We start from the raw sequence: 13,684 nt of genomic DNA, 5'->3' as shown, positions 1-13,684 counted from the left end.
AGCTCAAAGAGCTCATGGACAGGTGCGCCGCCGCCGCGGACGCCCCGAGGCGCGACGACGTGGTCGACCGCAAGTTGGCCAACACCCCAGTCAACCGCGTCGGCTCCCCGGGGCACGACGGCATGTCGCCCACCTCGGTCCGTCCGCCCGCGTATAAGGACCAGCCCCGCAGCCTGGCCACGCCCGCCGACGCCCCGGCGCGCCCGCCGCTGAAGCCGCCCCAGAGCTACCACCTCAGCGACGCGTCGCGGCCCGTGCCGGCGCCGGGCATCGTGCCCCAGGCGTACCCGCTCAACCCGAACTACACCTTGTACAACAGCGGCGACGGTGCCGCAAGGCCCGCGGCCCCGGTGGGCGACGAGCCGCTCCCGCTCGCGGCGCGGCCCGCTGCCAATCGACAGGTATCGGTCTTGATGGACCCGCTCCAGCCAGCGCCGCCGGCGGGCGCTGCCCGCAGCACTCCGCCCAACGGAGGCCCGGAGAAGCCTAAGGACGAGGACCCGCAGCCCTACGTGCAGCAGTACCAGCCGTTTGCCCCTGCGCACGCGTACTACCAACACATGATGCAGGACCAGAGCCACTTGCGGACGACGTCCTTGCCCGTGATGCTCCACCCCCTCCCACAGCAGCTCGCAGCCAGCACGCCGCAGCGCCACCTGATGAACCTGTTCTACCAGCAGCGCGAGGAGCAGGCCCGCGCCGGGATCGTGCGCCCGGCGACGGCGCCCAAGGAGCCCGGCTTGCTTGCGAAGACCCCGGTGAGCGAGCTGCACTTGAAGAAGACGTTGCCTTCGATGGAGGAGCTCAACAAGTCGTTGCGGAGCGCGTCGCCCGCCGCGCGCCCGTTCACTTTGCAGCTGCCCGGGAAAGGCGAGGACGAGCAGCTGAAGAGACGGAAGGTGGAGGAGTGACTGTATCGCAGAGAGAGGCACGGGGAACTGTCGCTCCAGGACGCGCCGATAGAGAAGTCATTGATAGAGACGCTGATAGAGAAGCCGCCGATGGGGGACACACTGCGAGAGAGAGGGCCTTGATAGAGAATGTACGATAATAGAGAAGGCGCATTGCCACGGAACGGGCATGATGCCTTGACACTGAATGCCCGGACACCGAGAGATAGAGGCACAGGACGCCCGGACACCGAGAGATATAGACACTGAGATATATTGACACTGAGATGTTGGCACTGAGATATTGACACTGAGATGTATTGATATTGAGATATATTGAGAGATGTATTGAGAGATATATTGAGAGATATGTTGAGAGATATAGACACTGAGATATATTGACACTGAGATTTTGGCACTCCGATATCACTGCCTGGACACTACAACGTCTTAACACTAAGATGCATGGCCACTCGAATATCTCCGACGGCCAGAACGGTCAACCCCAGGACGGACGTATGAAAAAAAAGCCGTGCAATGAAGATTGTAATAAACGATGTTGCTCTACATGCACTTCGCTGGACCGGTTGCGCGACTTGGCCCAAACTGATGGACAGAATACATCACCTAAAGGCCCATCAAAGCCATGGCGCCCGCGAGCTCACAAGGCACGTATCCTCAGCGGAAATTCAAGTCGGAACTCGCGAAGAAAACAAGCCTCAAAATAGCAAAGGACAACTCGGACATGTTGATTTACCTCGTGTATATGGACTATCTCAGCAAGCTCGTGCATAGTTCGGGAGGGAAGGAGCTTACCGAGCGGGGAATCGAGAAAGCGCACGAAAAGCTCATGAAAAAATACAGGGGCTGATCCGGGGTCCTCTTGTCTGACGTGTGTGTTTTGTAGAGGTGTGTCTTGTGGCCTATAGATGTGTTTGATCTGCCGTGCGATTGAGCGGGGCGAAGACACGGAAGTAGTGATGAGTATGTAAGCATACGAAAGGAGGGGTACGATTTTGGGTCATGGTGGAATTGGTAGGATTTTGATGGTATTGACAGGATATCTTGATGGTATTGACAGGATATTATGATGGTATTGACGGGATATCTTGATGGTATTGACAGGATATTATGATGGTATTGACGGGATATTATGATGGTATTGACAGGATATTATGATGGTATTGACGGGATATTATGATGGTATTGACGGGATATTATGATGGTATTGACAGGATATTGGCTGGTTATGGCATGGTTGGCAGATTATTGATATGGGTGACAGATTATTGGTATGGGTGACAGATTACTGATTCTGGCATGGGTCCTGATTCTGGCATGGGTCCGGTCCCAAGCACCGGCAAAACGGCCGCCTTCATACACGGCGTGTGTGTTGAATCTCTACCAGTAGTCTTCCCCTGGATGCCTTCAAATACGCAGGCGTCCGGAGGTTGGGAGAACTTCGGGCCAATGCTCTTTGGGCCGTGTTGGCGCAGGTCCAGCCACACCCAGCGCGTTCAACACCCACACTATAGAGTGCCCGTATAGGATCACAGCGATGTATTCCTACTCAGTCAATATGTACAAGAGGGACCTCTAAATGTCCAGAGAAGCCCAAGGCATGTCGAGGGGTCCAAAGAACGTCTCAGTAGCGTTCCAGGGAATGTCAGAGGACCCCAAAAGAATGTCCAGAGAAGTCCCACGAGCCTCTCAAAAACCTCAAACAACCCAAACAACCTCAAACAACCCAAACAACCCCAACAAACCTCAAAGAACCCCCAGAGACCCCCCGAAACAAGCGGCAGGCCGTGTCTAGAAAGAGCCGTGCGGATTGTTCAAGGTGTCCACCATGGCAAGGGCCTGGCGCGGGTCGTTCTTGTTGAAGACAAACAACCCTTGGAGCTGCGCCGTGCTGACCTTGCCGAGGAGCCCGAGCTCGTTGAACTTGGCAAGGAACTGCTCGCAAAGGTCCTTGTCCGCATAGAAACGCAAGAACATGCGGCGCACCTGGGACTCCGTGGCGTTGCCCACCATGATCTTGTAGTCCACTCTGCCCGGGCGCAACAACGCCGGGTCCAACCGCTCCGGGTGGTTGGAGGTCATGAACGTGATGCACTCCTCGGCACTGGCCACGCCGTCCAAGGCGTTGAGGAGCCCGGAAAACGTGACCCCGCTCTGGAAACCCTGCTCCGCCGTCTGCGCTCGCTTGTTGAAGGCCGCGTCGATGTCCTCCAAAAGCAAGATGGACCGCTGCGGAATGTGGTTCATGAGGTGGTTGAGCCGGTCGTCCGTGAGGTTGTTTTCCGACAAGTTGAGGATGCAGATGTCGTAGTCCAACTCGCCGGCCAAGGCCTGGATGTACGAGGTCTTGCCGCTGCCCGGCGGGCCGTACAAGAGATAGCCTCTGCGGTACGGGATCCCCCGCTCGTGGTACCACTCGCCGTTGGACAAGAAATCGCGCACGTCCGCGATGATGGCCTCGCTGCAGCCCTCGTCCAAAATGACCGAGCCCATGACCCGCTTCTTGCGGGGGTTTCCGAACGGCCGCCACTCGGGGCCCCACGACGAGTAGAGCACGGTCTTGCCCTCCTGCGCCTTGAGCGCCATGTGCTTGGCCTCCGTGAGCAAGTCCAGGAACAAGTGCCTGTCGCTGTAGAGAGTGGTGAGCTTGACGGTCTCGAACGGCGTGCCGTTGGTCATGTCCAAGAGCTTGCCCGAGCGCTCCCGGTTCACAAGCATGTACGCGCCTTTGTACTTGATCAAGTGCTTGCCCGGGCCCGGCACGAGCGAGAACTTGGTGGTCAGGGCCCCGTTGTCGTGCTGCGTGAACATGGTTTCTACAGACAAGTGCCGCGAGCGGCGGCTCTTATACTGGGACATCCACTCCAAGAACCACAAGTACAGCTTGTCCTTCGACGGGATCTCCAAGTCTACGAGCATTTGACGATATATAAAGCCGGAGCCCTTGACGACGCCCTGCCTTGCCACGGCCAACCCGGTGCCTAGCAACATGAGGCTTCCGCCGGCGGCGAAGTAGGGGTTGTTGCCGATCACCTCGGCGAACGCCGAGCGCGCCATGCCGAACACGGACCCGTCCGAGTCCTTTCTGATTTTGTCAAAGTCGATTGACGGCGGTTGCGGTTGTGCCATTGCCTGGAAGAGAGTGGTTGGCGGATGGATCGTGATGGAGAATCCGCTTCCAAGTCGCGGGCCCGGTGCACGGGTTCCACGCCGCTCCGAGTAATACCAGTGCTGGGGTTTCGGGCATTTGATCGGGAGGGCTGGGAAGGGGAAGAAACGGGAAACAAAAAAGAGGTCAGAAGGCTCGGGAAAATGCAACAGCAGAAAAAGCAGAGAAAAAGCAGAGAAAAATCAATTCTTTCCTCTGCTAGTGTTGACTATTGTACAGGCTATTAGTGCCTGGCTGAATGTAAGTCGCGTTCCTGGGCAAACATGGTTTTTTTTTTTTGTTTTTTTGCTAGATTCATCTGAGTAAAGGGGCAAAACTATATAAATAACATATATAAAAAACCTTTGAACAGCTCCCAGCTACGTATCAAGGGTCTTAGCTCGGCCCGTCGCCTTCCTTTTGCGTACTTGTGAGTTCTTTCAGTGCTTTATGATCGATGATGCAGAAATTTGTAGAGCTCTCACAGCTCAACAGAACTGCGATTGGTGAATGGAGGCTGTTGGTATGGGTATTTATAATTCGTCAGACATACCATACTATGCCTTTTATCATTAATTAAGATAATACAAATACCAAAGAAAAAAAAATTACACCAACGGGTTGTGGTAAATTCGCAGCCTGGCCGTTCTTTTCGGGGAAAACGTGCAACGTCCGTATTTTTAGCTTTTGATGTCAATTGTGGGTTGTTTGCCGACATCGGTGGCCATTTACTCCAGGTGCGGTGGACGCGAGAGGTCCAGGCCCTGTGAGCCACGTTGGCATGTCTGAAGCTGGCACTCCCGCCTTACCCACAGACCAAGATTGATACATCAGGTCTAAAAACGGGCAAATACATTTTGCTATTAAACCGAAAGACTCATCAAGAAGACTCGTGATGCATTCGAGGATTCATACGAGGGGGACCGACTAGACAGATCAAGTCAATAAGCATTGGACATGGATCCGTAGATTGATCAGTAGAGAAGATATTAGTGGAAAAAGATTGAGAGATGTATCACCCAAACATAGAGCCGCCGTCCAAAGACAGGAATATTTGTGAGAAGAGTCTTATATAACATCGATGGAGATATACTCGCTGTCAAAGCATCCCATGGAACGCATCGAAAAACCAAGCTTGATGATGAGCCGGATGTGAACCAATATTGATCACATGAGCTGCACGAAGAATGTGTGGTCATGACTTATTCATATATAAAAACCACCAACCATGCAGTTCAAAATAGCTGACTCTTTCAACCTGTGAAACAGTCATCTGGATTGACCATCATTCACTGATATGATAAGGACTGACGACTTTGCTTATGTTTATTCAAGGGTCAAGGTCGACTACATTCAACAAAAACATTCGTTTGACCTGCTTCTAAGTAAAGCGTAAATATGATCGTGAATTATCAGGGTATGTTTAAGCCACCAATGGCTGAGACCCATTTATATATCCCCTGCTGTATACTTATTAACGCTATGCTTCAAGATATAATTAACAAATGTCAGACAGCTAGGCGGGTTTTACAAAAGGTGCGTCACATGAGGCCATTCGAGCCGTGAAATACCTACACTACGAGCGTGATCTCTTATTGAAAGAAACGTTTGACAGAATTGAAGACGAAAGTGTGGGAAACTCACTGAGAAAGAACAAGAAAAGACAAAACCTAACAACATCTGAGTCCCCAATCTTCGTTTGTGTAGATTCACCCGTGGTTGCTAAAATTTCAGACCAAAACAGATCAGAAGCAATTTTTCAAATGTATTCACATGAGATACGGATGCTAACATGAAATAAACAGATTGAGATTTATCTATGATTATGTAACTCGTAAAATTTGAAAACTTTGTTTTTAACTGACATTCACGAGGTATGTCCCAGAAGATAATAACTGAGAAGATAGTCTCGTCTTAAACTTGGCTTGTGAACTTTTTTGACACATTTTTTTTGGCAGCAAGACTGCCAGCTGTATTGTATAAAGATTTGGGGATATACTGCATAATTTGGATGGCATGATGATATTGACTCGCTAGTTTCTTTCAAACTGTGTCAAACAGGCTCGCCTGCTGATAAAAATGACATCATGCTTGCAAAAATAAGAAAATTAAAACTAAATAATGTGATTAGACAAGAAGAAAAGAAGGCAGTCAGGTGAGATGAAAATCCGACAATGAGGTATTTAGGCAGCAGAGGGTTTGGAAGAACCACCGCTCAGCAAAACTGATCAAGCACAGTGTCTCTGTTGAGGTTCAAGCGTGATGTGCCTCAGGAGATTTGTCAGACAAACACAATAAGAGAATCTTGGAAAGCCTTTTAAGGCAATTTTTGAGCAATTTTTCGCCTCAGCCCTTTGGGTCTTGTATCTTCCCCCTACAACAGAAAAGTACCAGGAAGATCTTTATGGTACGATATTGGCTGATTCAAAGTGGAATCTGAGATCCAGCTTGGGCGTATTCTGAGTCGGAGCTTTCAGGAATTGACGTGTCCTGTGATACCCCCATATGGTTCCTCTTTTGCAAGGTCAATATTTGATCAGCAATAGGCAGTGCCGCTTTGATGGTGTTAATGTCATTGGCTTGAATATAAAATTTCTTTAATTTTCATAAGTTCGAGACATAGAATCAAACATGGTGAACGCAAAATTGATTAAAAAACAAGCCGTCTAAGATTTTCAGCTCTAGGATTAGGCTGCCGGCAAATCAAAGCTAAAGGATTGAAAATCTTCTGCATGGAGGCTGATTGTAATTCAATATCAGAGGAGGTTGGGTTCATTATGCATGGAAGCTCTGTCTTGAAAATTCCTGGCGAGTTCACCTTTTTTAAAAGCTCATCAATATCAACGACCAGAAGTATTCCTATACAATGTCCTCTTTGGTGGTCAGAAAAAACCTGGATGCGGCTAGATCATAATATATGAGCTTATCCCCAGATGGTAAAGCAGTGTCAAGCTGTGGCTTTTAACACAGAAGAATAGCTCGTATCATGCACAAGACTAATAAAAGTAGCTATGTTGAGCTTTCAAATGGAATCACAGGATACATTGGTGAGGCACGAGAAGTACTGCAGCCTCATAAAGATTTTGTATAAATCTTAAAGCTTTTTCATCTCTTATATCTAATGAAGCATATCCTGCTTTTGAAACTAAAAAATAACCATGATCATCTATTAATACACTTAATCATTGTATTATTTTAACATTCCTATTATTTGATACACCCCCTGTTGTTGATATACCGGGTAAGCTAGTTGAATACTTTTGTTTACCATTAATGTTTAACAAATGTATAGTCTCTGAGGTTCCTACTTTCGTGCTATGCAATTTTGCTACCTGCGAATTAATACATCTTTTATAACTAACATCTATATAGTTGTAGATTTTTACTTTAGAGGCATTAAATATACGACTTATATCTAAAGTACTATAAAGATAATTTCACAACGGGGAGGTATATATAGTAAAGTTCTCGCATATAGTTTGTAACGGCCATCTTTGACCGAAGAATCAAAAAAAATCAAAGAGTTTTACTTTTGCCTTGATTATTCTGAGGATATATTTTGTTGGACATCTCATAGAACTAATGATCTGTAGCAAGATCATTTGCACTAATAGACTTGACCTTTTGGGGAGCTTGGTGTATGATCTTTGAAAACCCTTGATTTCCCATGCCTGTGCTACTACTTTGCTATATCCAAAGATCTGGACTTTGCCAAAACAATGTCCGAGTTTGTTTTTACTAATATAGCCCATACCAATACAACCAGCAAAAATTGAGAGATTAGTATAGCTGCCTTGGGAAGACAGATGTGAAGTGAACGAGTCATCATATATGCATTGTAAGTTAAGGAGGCTGTTTTGCTCGAGGTCTTGTGTGCTCCAACGCAACGGTTTCAGTTGCCGTTACAAAGGCTCGCGCTAAACCACCATCCACAATTCGGAAGAGTATGGGATGATGCCTTGAACAGAGTTTCTTTGAAAAACACTGGTGATCAACGCATAGGTACAAGCATCTAGAAAGTTTTACAAAGAGAACGTTACCACATGATGCATGAAACTTTGTGAAAAGGAAGGCACAACAAACTAAAGTTTGTCCCCCGACACAATAAAGCAGCCACATTGGACTGCTTGGGATATTAGGCCTTGTTGTTTTTCTCGTGAGAAACGCTTGGCGGTATCAAAAGCACCATTCAACGAACAGATATGCCCAAAGCTTCATCAAAGCATTGTAGATACATAATGACTTAGATTGGAACTATAAAACAGCGCGCCTTGCGCATTTAAAATTACACCCCAGGAAAGGAATGAGTCCATCCGCGTAATGCAATGTCGACAAAGCGTCTTGGCCCATTTTTTTTTTTGGTTTAATTTGATGTGTTATTTTGTCTAGGTTTGCTTCCAGGACGGCGTTGCAGGCGATTGTTGGCGAAGCCAGAACCCAGGGCAAGAATTTGCAATGCAACTTCACTGCCGTGCCGATGAACTGTCGTGGTTTTCCTTACATTAGCGCATTTTTAGATTCGCAGCTTTCAATCTCGTAGAGTTGCGATTCATCCAAAGTTGACGCAGAAATACTCTCTTGCCCATTTAAAAATCCCACTGCAACTGAATGATACTGGAAGATCTCTTATCATAAAAAACGTTATATATGAAAGAACAACAGGCACCACGAAGTGCTAACGTCACTACAGCGAAAGCCCAATTAGGATATACGGCCAAGATCGGCTCACATCCGTGAAGAGCAAGTTGGGGGTTGTGCCGGTTGTGCCGGTTGCGGAAGAGGCACAGCGACGTGGCGGGCGCTTTCTATTCGCTTCGTCGAAACAGACGAAGTGCTACTTTGTTGCGTTTATTACTACAACTACAGGCCTGCCTAGAGGTGCCGTCTTTTGGGCGCCACACAGAATGCCGGTCTCTGTGCACATAAGATACAGCCCTTCGTAAAAAGGAAAGATCTTCCAGGGCCCCGCTGCCGGCCATGTATCTCGCCCGGTCAGAGATGTTGGCGGCAAAGATGTATCCAATTTAGCCGCCGCGGCCCCATGCCCCGCGGCCCCAGAAGCCCTGGCCCCTGGCCGAATCGCACTGGCCCAATCGCACTGGCCTAATCACACTGGCCTAATTATCACACTGGCCCAATCGCACGGTGGCCCCAGAAGCCCCAGGCCCCAGGCCCCAAACCACGCAACAAGCCCATGCCCAAGGACGGACCCAGCACAACAGACAGCAACACCCCAAGACACCCCCTCTCTGCAGAAGCCAAATTTTTTTGCAGCCAAGATCCCCGCCCCCTCCCCAAAATAATAACCGCTTAATTTTTTTCCCAAAAAAAAACCCGTCTTCCCCAAATCCCCGCCCCCAGGCCCGCCGCTCCCACCGGGCGCCCCGGGGCCAGGCCCTGGGAGCGGCGCCGCGCCGCGCGCCACAGACATGCCCGGCCCCACGTCGTCTGCGCGCCGGCCCCAGCCCCAGCCAAGCGCCCACGAGCGCTCCCTCAACACCCCCAAGACCACGCCCAGCAACGCACAAACACGCCCAAACAGCGCACAAACACCCCCCAGAACAGCCCCGAAACAGCCCCGCCGCTCGCCCGAAACCACCGCCACGCCCCGCACATCCCCCGCCCTCATGCCGCAGCCGCCCGCCGCCGCCCCCACGCCGCCCCAGAAAACCGGCGGCACGCCCGCCCAAAAGCCGGCCACCAACCCGTTTGCCGGCGCCGCGTTCGTACCGGCGCCCGGCGCCGACCCCGGCGCCGAGCCCCACTTCCCCTACCAGCCCACGGCCGTGCCGCAGCAGCGCTTGCGGGCGCTCGCCTACAAAACGTCCAACCGCATCCTCGACGACATGCGGCTCACGCCCATGTTCGCCGCCGGGCGCGGCGAGCGGGACGTGGCGTCGCTCTTGAACTCGCGGCCGATCGCGTACAAACACACGGTGGCGCGGCTCGCGCGGCGGCCCGCCCCCACGTGTCTCGTGTTGAACGACCCGCTCGCGCACGCGCCGGCCGTGCAGAAAACACAGCACGCCCAGCACGGCGTGGCAGTGTGCGTGGTGCGCGGGCTCGTCGTGGACACGCGCGCAGGCACGGTGGCGGGCCACTTCAAGGTGCAGATCTTGGACGCGGCGCCGCGGGGGCCCGTGGCCGAGAAGATCCAGTACCACGTGGTGCCCCGCGCCATGGTGTCCGTGGACGACTTGAGCTTGCTCGCGGACGCGGCCACGCGCGGCGGGCGCGTGCTTGACGACGCGTTCTTCAAGGCGCTGGGCTCGGCCGCCCACCACATGATGCGCGTGTCCGTGTACGCGCCCGAGTTTCTGCCCGGCGACCTAGCGCCGCTCTCGGACCCGGCCGCCGTGCGCCGCCGGTACCTCGACCACCTCGACCGCCACCCCGGCTCGCCGCTCTTGCGCGACGCGGTGCCGGGCCCGGTGCACTGTTTCCACACGCTCCTCAAGGTGTTGAAGGGGCCCGTCCTCCTCGCGCCCGACGAGCCCACGCACACCATCAGCCGCGCCAAGACGGGCTTGGACGCCAAGCTCGACGTGGACTTGCTTTTCCGCGCCTTGGGCTTCACGCGCGGCGCGGACCCGGACAGCTTGGTGCCGCCCAACCTCTGCCTCCCGGCAAACGCGCCCATGAAGGAGAGCTACATGCGCAAGGCCACGGAGCTCGTGTTCTTGGGCAAGGCGCTCCCGCTGCCCGGCCGCGCCAACGACTTCGACGTCCGCTTCTCCTTCAGCGACAACTTGTCCCAGGTGCACGCGCTCTTGGCCGAGGTCGACAAGCACGCCTCCTTGACCATGGCCTGGGATGACGACTCCAACTGCCACCCGGACTACGTGGCCTTGAGCGCCTACGCCTACTTCCAGGACGAGCTCGTAATCCGCTGCTACGAGAACACCGTCAACTCCGACCCGCACAACAAAATGCACTACGTCGACAGCTTTGCTCAGCTCCTCCTGCTCCGCGCACACTCCGGCTCGGCGAGGCTCCGCTCCTACTACACCAACCAGTTCCTGAAGGGCCTCATGTACGGGCTCTCGGACTACCGCAACGCGCTCCGCACATTGGGCATTGCCGGCCTAGCCGACGACGCCGTGGTCGACGACGACGCCATCTTGGAGGTGTACAAGGCCGCGTGCAGGCTGGACCCGAAGAACTACACGTACTTCAACAAGCAGCTCCGCACCGTCTGTGCCATCAAAGAGAGCACTTCCATCAAGGACTTCATCCGCGCCGAGTTGGTGCCTCAAGCTGTTGCGCTCGACGAATTGAGGATCGAGGACCTCACGGAGGACGAGGTCGTGGTCACGGCGTACGAGTTCAGACTCGACGAGGTCATGCAGTCCGTCAACTTCAACGCAGACAGCCCCGAGGTCCTGTTCCTCCAGAAGTGCTTGCTTTCCATGGCCGTCGTCCGCAAAAGCTATATATTGATGTCGTACATCGATGTCCATATGCCTGCATTTCTGGCCCCGTCGAAAGCTCTCGGCGCCGATGAAGCCGCAGCCCTTCTTGGCGTTGACGGCTCGACTAACGACTTCGACATCATCTCAAACTTCCAGGAGAAACTAATGAACTCTTCCTATGGCGACGACATTGATATCCGTCTATTGAGAGCCGCCCTCGAAATCTTGGCAAGACAAAGAGCCTCGGAAATTTTGCTGAGCTTCTTGAAAAGCGGCAAGATTGACGAGTCATTATTGCCTGCTGAGAACTGGCCCACAGGGTTGGACAACATTGGAAACACCTGCTACTTAAACTCTTTGTTGCAGTACTACTTCTCGATCAAGCCTCTCAGAGAGTTTATTTTGAACTTCGATGAAAAAAACGTCGACTTGCTGAAGCTCTGTTCGCGGAAAATAGGCGGGCGCTTAGTGGAAGAATCAGAGGGAGCCCGCTCGATTCAGTTTATCTACCGCCTCCAAGAACTATTCAAGGAAATGATCTTCACAGAAAAACGGTATATCCAACCAAGCAAAGAGTTGGTGTATCTATCTTTCTTGCCGTTATCCCAATTGGTAACTTTTGAAGACCAGGATTTGACCCTGAACTCCGATACAGAGATGGAAGAATGCTCGGGAGAAATGTCTGGGGAAGAAGGCGAAACATCTGTTTCGGCCTCTCTTTCGGAACCAAAGCCTCTGCAATTGACTTCCCAGACTGCAAACTCTGATCTAATTGATATGTGCAGCCTGGAAACCGAGGATAATAAATTGCCGGAGAGAACTAATACTCTTGATAGAAATGAGGACCAAGTTCAAACGAGAATAATGAAAATTGGAAGCGAGCAGATCGAGAGTGCCATAGAAATTGGCAGACAACAGGATGTTACCGAGTGCATTGAAAACGTGACTTTCCAAATCGAAACAGCTCTTGAACCTGAGTACCTCGAAGAAGATGGTGAGCAATATGACCTCATCAAACGGCTTTTCAGTGGGCGTACGAAACAAACAATCACTCCTCTAGAGCAAGAAAAGGCTCCTAGGGTATCATCCGAACGTTTCTTCAGTTTGATCATCAACGTTGGCGATCATCCCAGAGACATTTATGATGCCTTGGACAACTATTTCGGTGAGAACGTGGTGAAGCTCGAGGAGGGCAAGGTAAAAATGTCTGCCACCATTCTGAAAACTCCAGAAATTTTGCAATTCCACGTTCAAAGAGTTCTTTTTGATAGAGAAAAAATCATGGCCTATAAGTCTCTAGAGGTGATTCCGTTCGGTGAGAATATTTATCTCGACAGATATCTCGATACTGAGGATTCTGAAGTATTAAGCAAACGACAGGAGGTTTTTGAGTGGAAAACTGAGATCAGCAAGTTGCACGAAGAAAAACAGGATATTCTTCAGGTCGATTCCGATACTAAGCTCTCGGTTATCGATTCATTGAAGTCAACCTTGAAATATTTGAATGTCAAAGTTTTGGAACAAGAAGAACTTGTGATCAAGCAGGAGACGATTGCCGTAATACAGCATCAGATTGAATTGCTTAACATCCGACTTCAGTCCATCAATACGAGGATTGACAATTTACAACAAAAAATCTCAGAACAATTCAAATCTTACAAGAAGTTCGGATATACCTTGTTTGCGGTTTTCATTCACAGAGGTGAGGCATCTTATGGGCATTACTGGGTTTACATCAAGGACCCCAAGCGGAACATATACAGAAAGTACAACGATGACTCCGTCACCGAAGTGCCTGCGTCAGAGGTGTTTAATTTCACGGAAACAAACACCGCTACACCTTACTACATGGTCTTTGTGAAAGACGAGTTGATCAATGAGTATATTGAACCACTCAAGAGAATCATTAAATGCTAAGATCGCTGCCTCGTGCCGTGCGTTGGGATGGAGATCGCAGAAAAGTTCTCCATTCTTACTTTGTAAATGAGAAGACGGTTCATGACTAGAGCTTTCTGTCGAGTATTTCCTTTTAGCTGCAATACTTCTCCGTCAATCGACCGACGAGATACAAGTTTTTCAGGCCACTCATTGGAAATCTCAATGCAGAGCATACAACTAGAGTATTCCTCTGTACATGATACGGGCGACATAAATGGTTTCTAAACTTCTTTGTGCACAATCTCATTTTCACATATTGCATCCTATTACAGGAT

General features: G+C 50.9%; 4 protein-coding genes across 4 annotated transcripts in view; 3 read left to right on the top strand and 1 right to left on the bottom strand.

Annotated features, from left to right (window-relative positions):
• Positions 1 to 911, top strand: part of SFL1 (Sfl1p) — a gene marked incomplete at both ends in the record, with an annotated part of 2,357 nt that extends 1,446 nt beyond the window's left edge. The window contains one exon of the mRNA XM_018854179.1: positions 3 to 911. Within this exon, the coding sequence (XP_018712177.1) occupies positions 3 to 911 (909 nt within the window). The remainder of the gene's footprint in view (positions 1 to 2) is intronic.
• Positions 912 to 1,536: 625 nt separating this feature from the next.
• Positions 1,537 to 1,761, top strand: METBIDRAFT_42163 (uncharacterized protein; the record flags this gene model as incomplete). The annotated part of the gene is made up of 1 exon (XM_018857505.1): positions 1,537 to 1,761. The coding sequence occupies one exon, from the start codon at positions 1,537 to 1,539 to the stop codon at positions 1,759 to 1,761; it is 225 nt and encodes a 74-aa protein (XP_018712176.1).
• Positions 1,762 to 2,457: 696 nt separating this feature from the next.
• On the bottom strand, positions 2,458 to 4,208 carry METBIDRAFT_32145 (bifunctional AAA family ATPase chaperone/translocase). Its single transcript, XM_018855990.1, has one exon. It carries the CDS (start codon positions 4,038 to 4,040, stop codon positions 2,703 to 2,705), a length of 1,338 nt encoding a protein of 445 aa, XP_018712175.1. The 5' UTR covers positions 4,041 to 4,208; the 3' UTR covers positions 2,458 to 2,702.
• A 5,616-nt stretch (positions 4,209 to 9,824) lies between these two features.
• METBIDRAFT_20268 (ubiquitin-specific protease) lies at positions 9,825 to 13,388 on the top strand (the record flags this gene model as incomplete). The annotated part of the gene is made up of 1 exon (XM_018854953.2): positions 9,825 to 13,388. A coding segment is annotated over one exon (3,564 nt), but the record flags the coding sequence as incomplete, so codon positions are not given.
• Positions 13,389 to 13,684: the final 296 nt, after the last annotated feature.

The sequence above is a fragment of the Metschnikowia bicuspidata genome (genome assembly GCF_001664035.1).
Source record: "Metschnikowia bicuspidata var. bicuspidata NRRL YB-4993 chromosome Unknown METBIscaffold_3, whole genome shotgun sequence".
Lineage (NCBI taxonomy): Eukaryota > Fungi > Ascomycota > Pichiomycetes > Serinales > Metschnikowiaceae > Metschnikowia > Metschnikowia bicuspidata.
The sequence above is the reverse complement of the archived record's forward strand: the minus strand, read 5'-3'. Positions and strand labels throughout refer to the sequence as shown.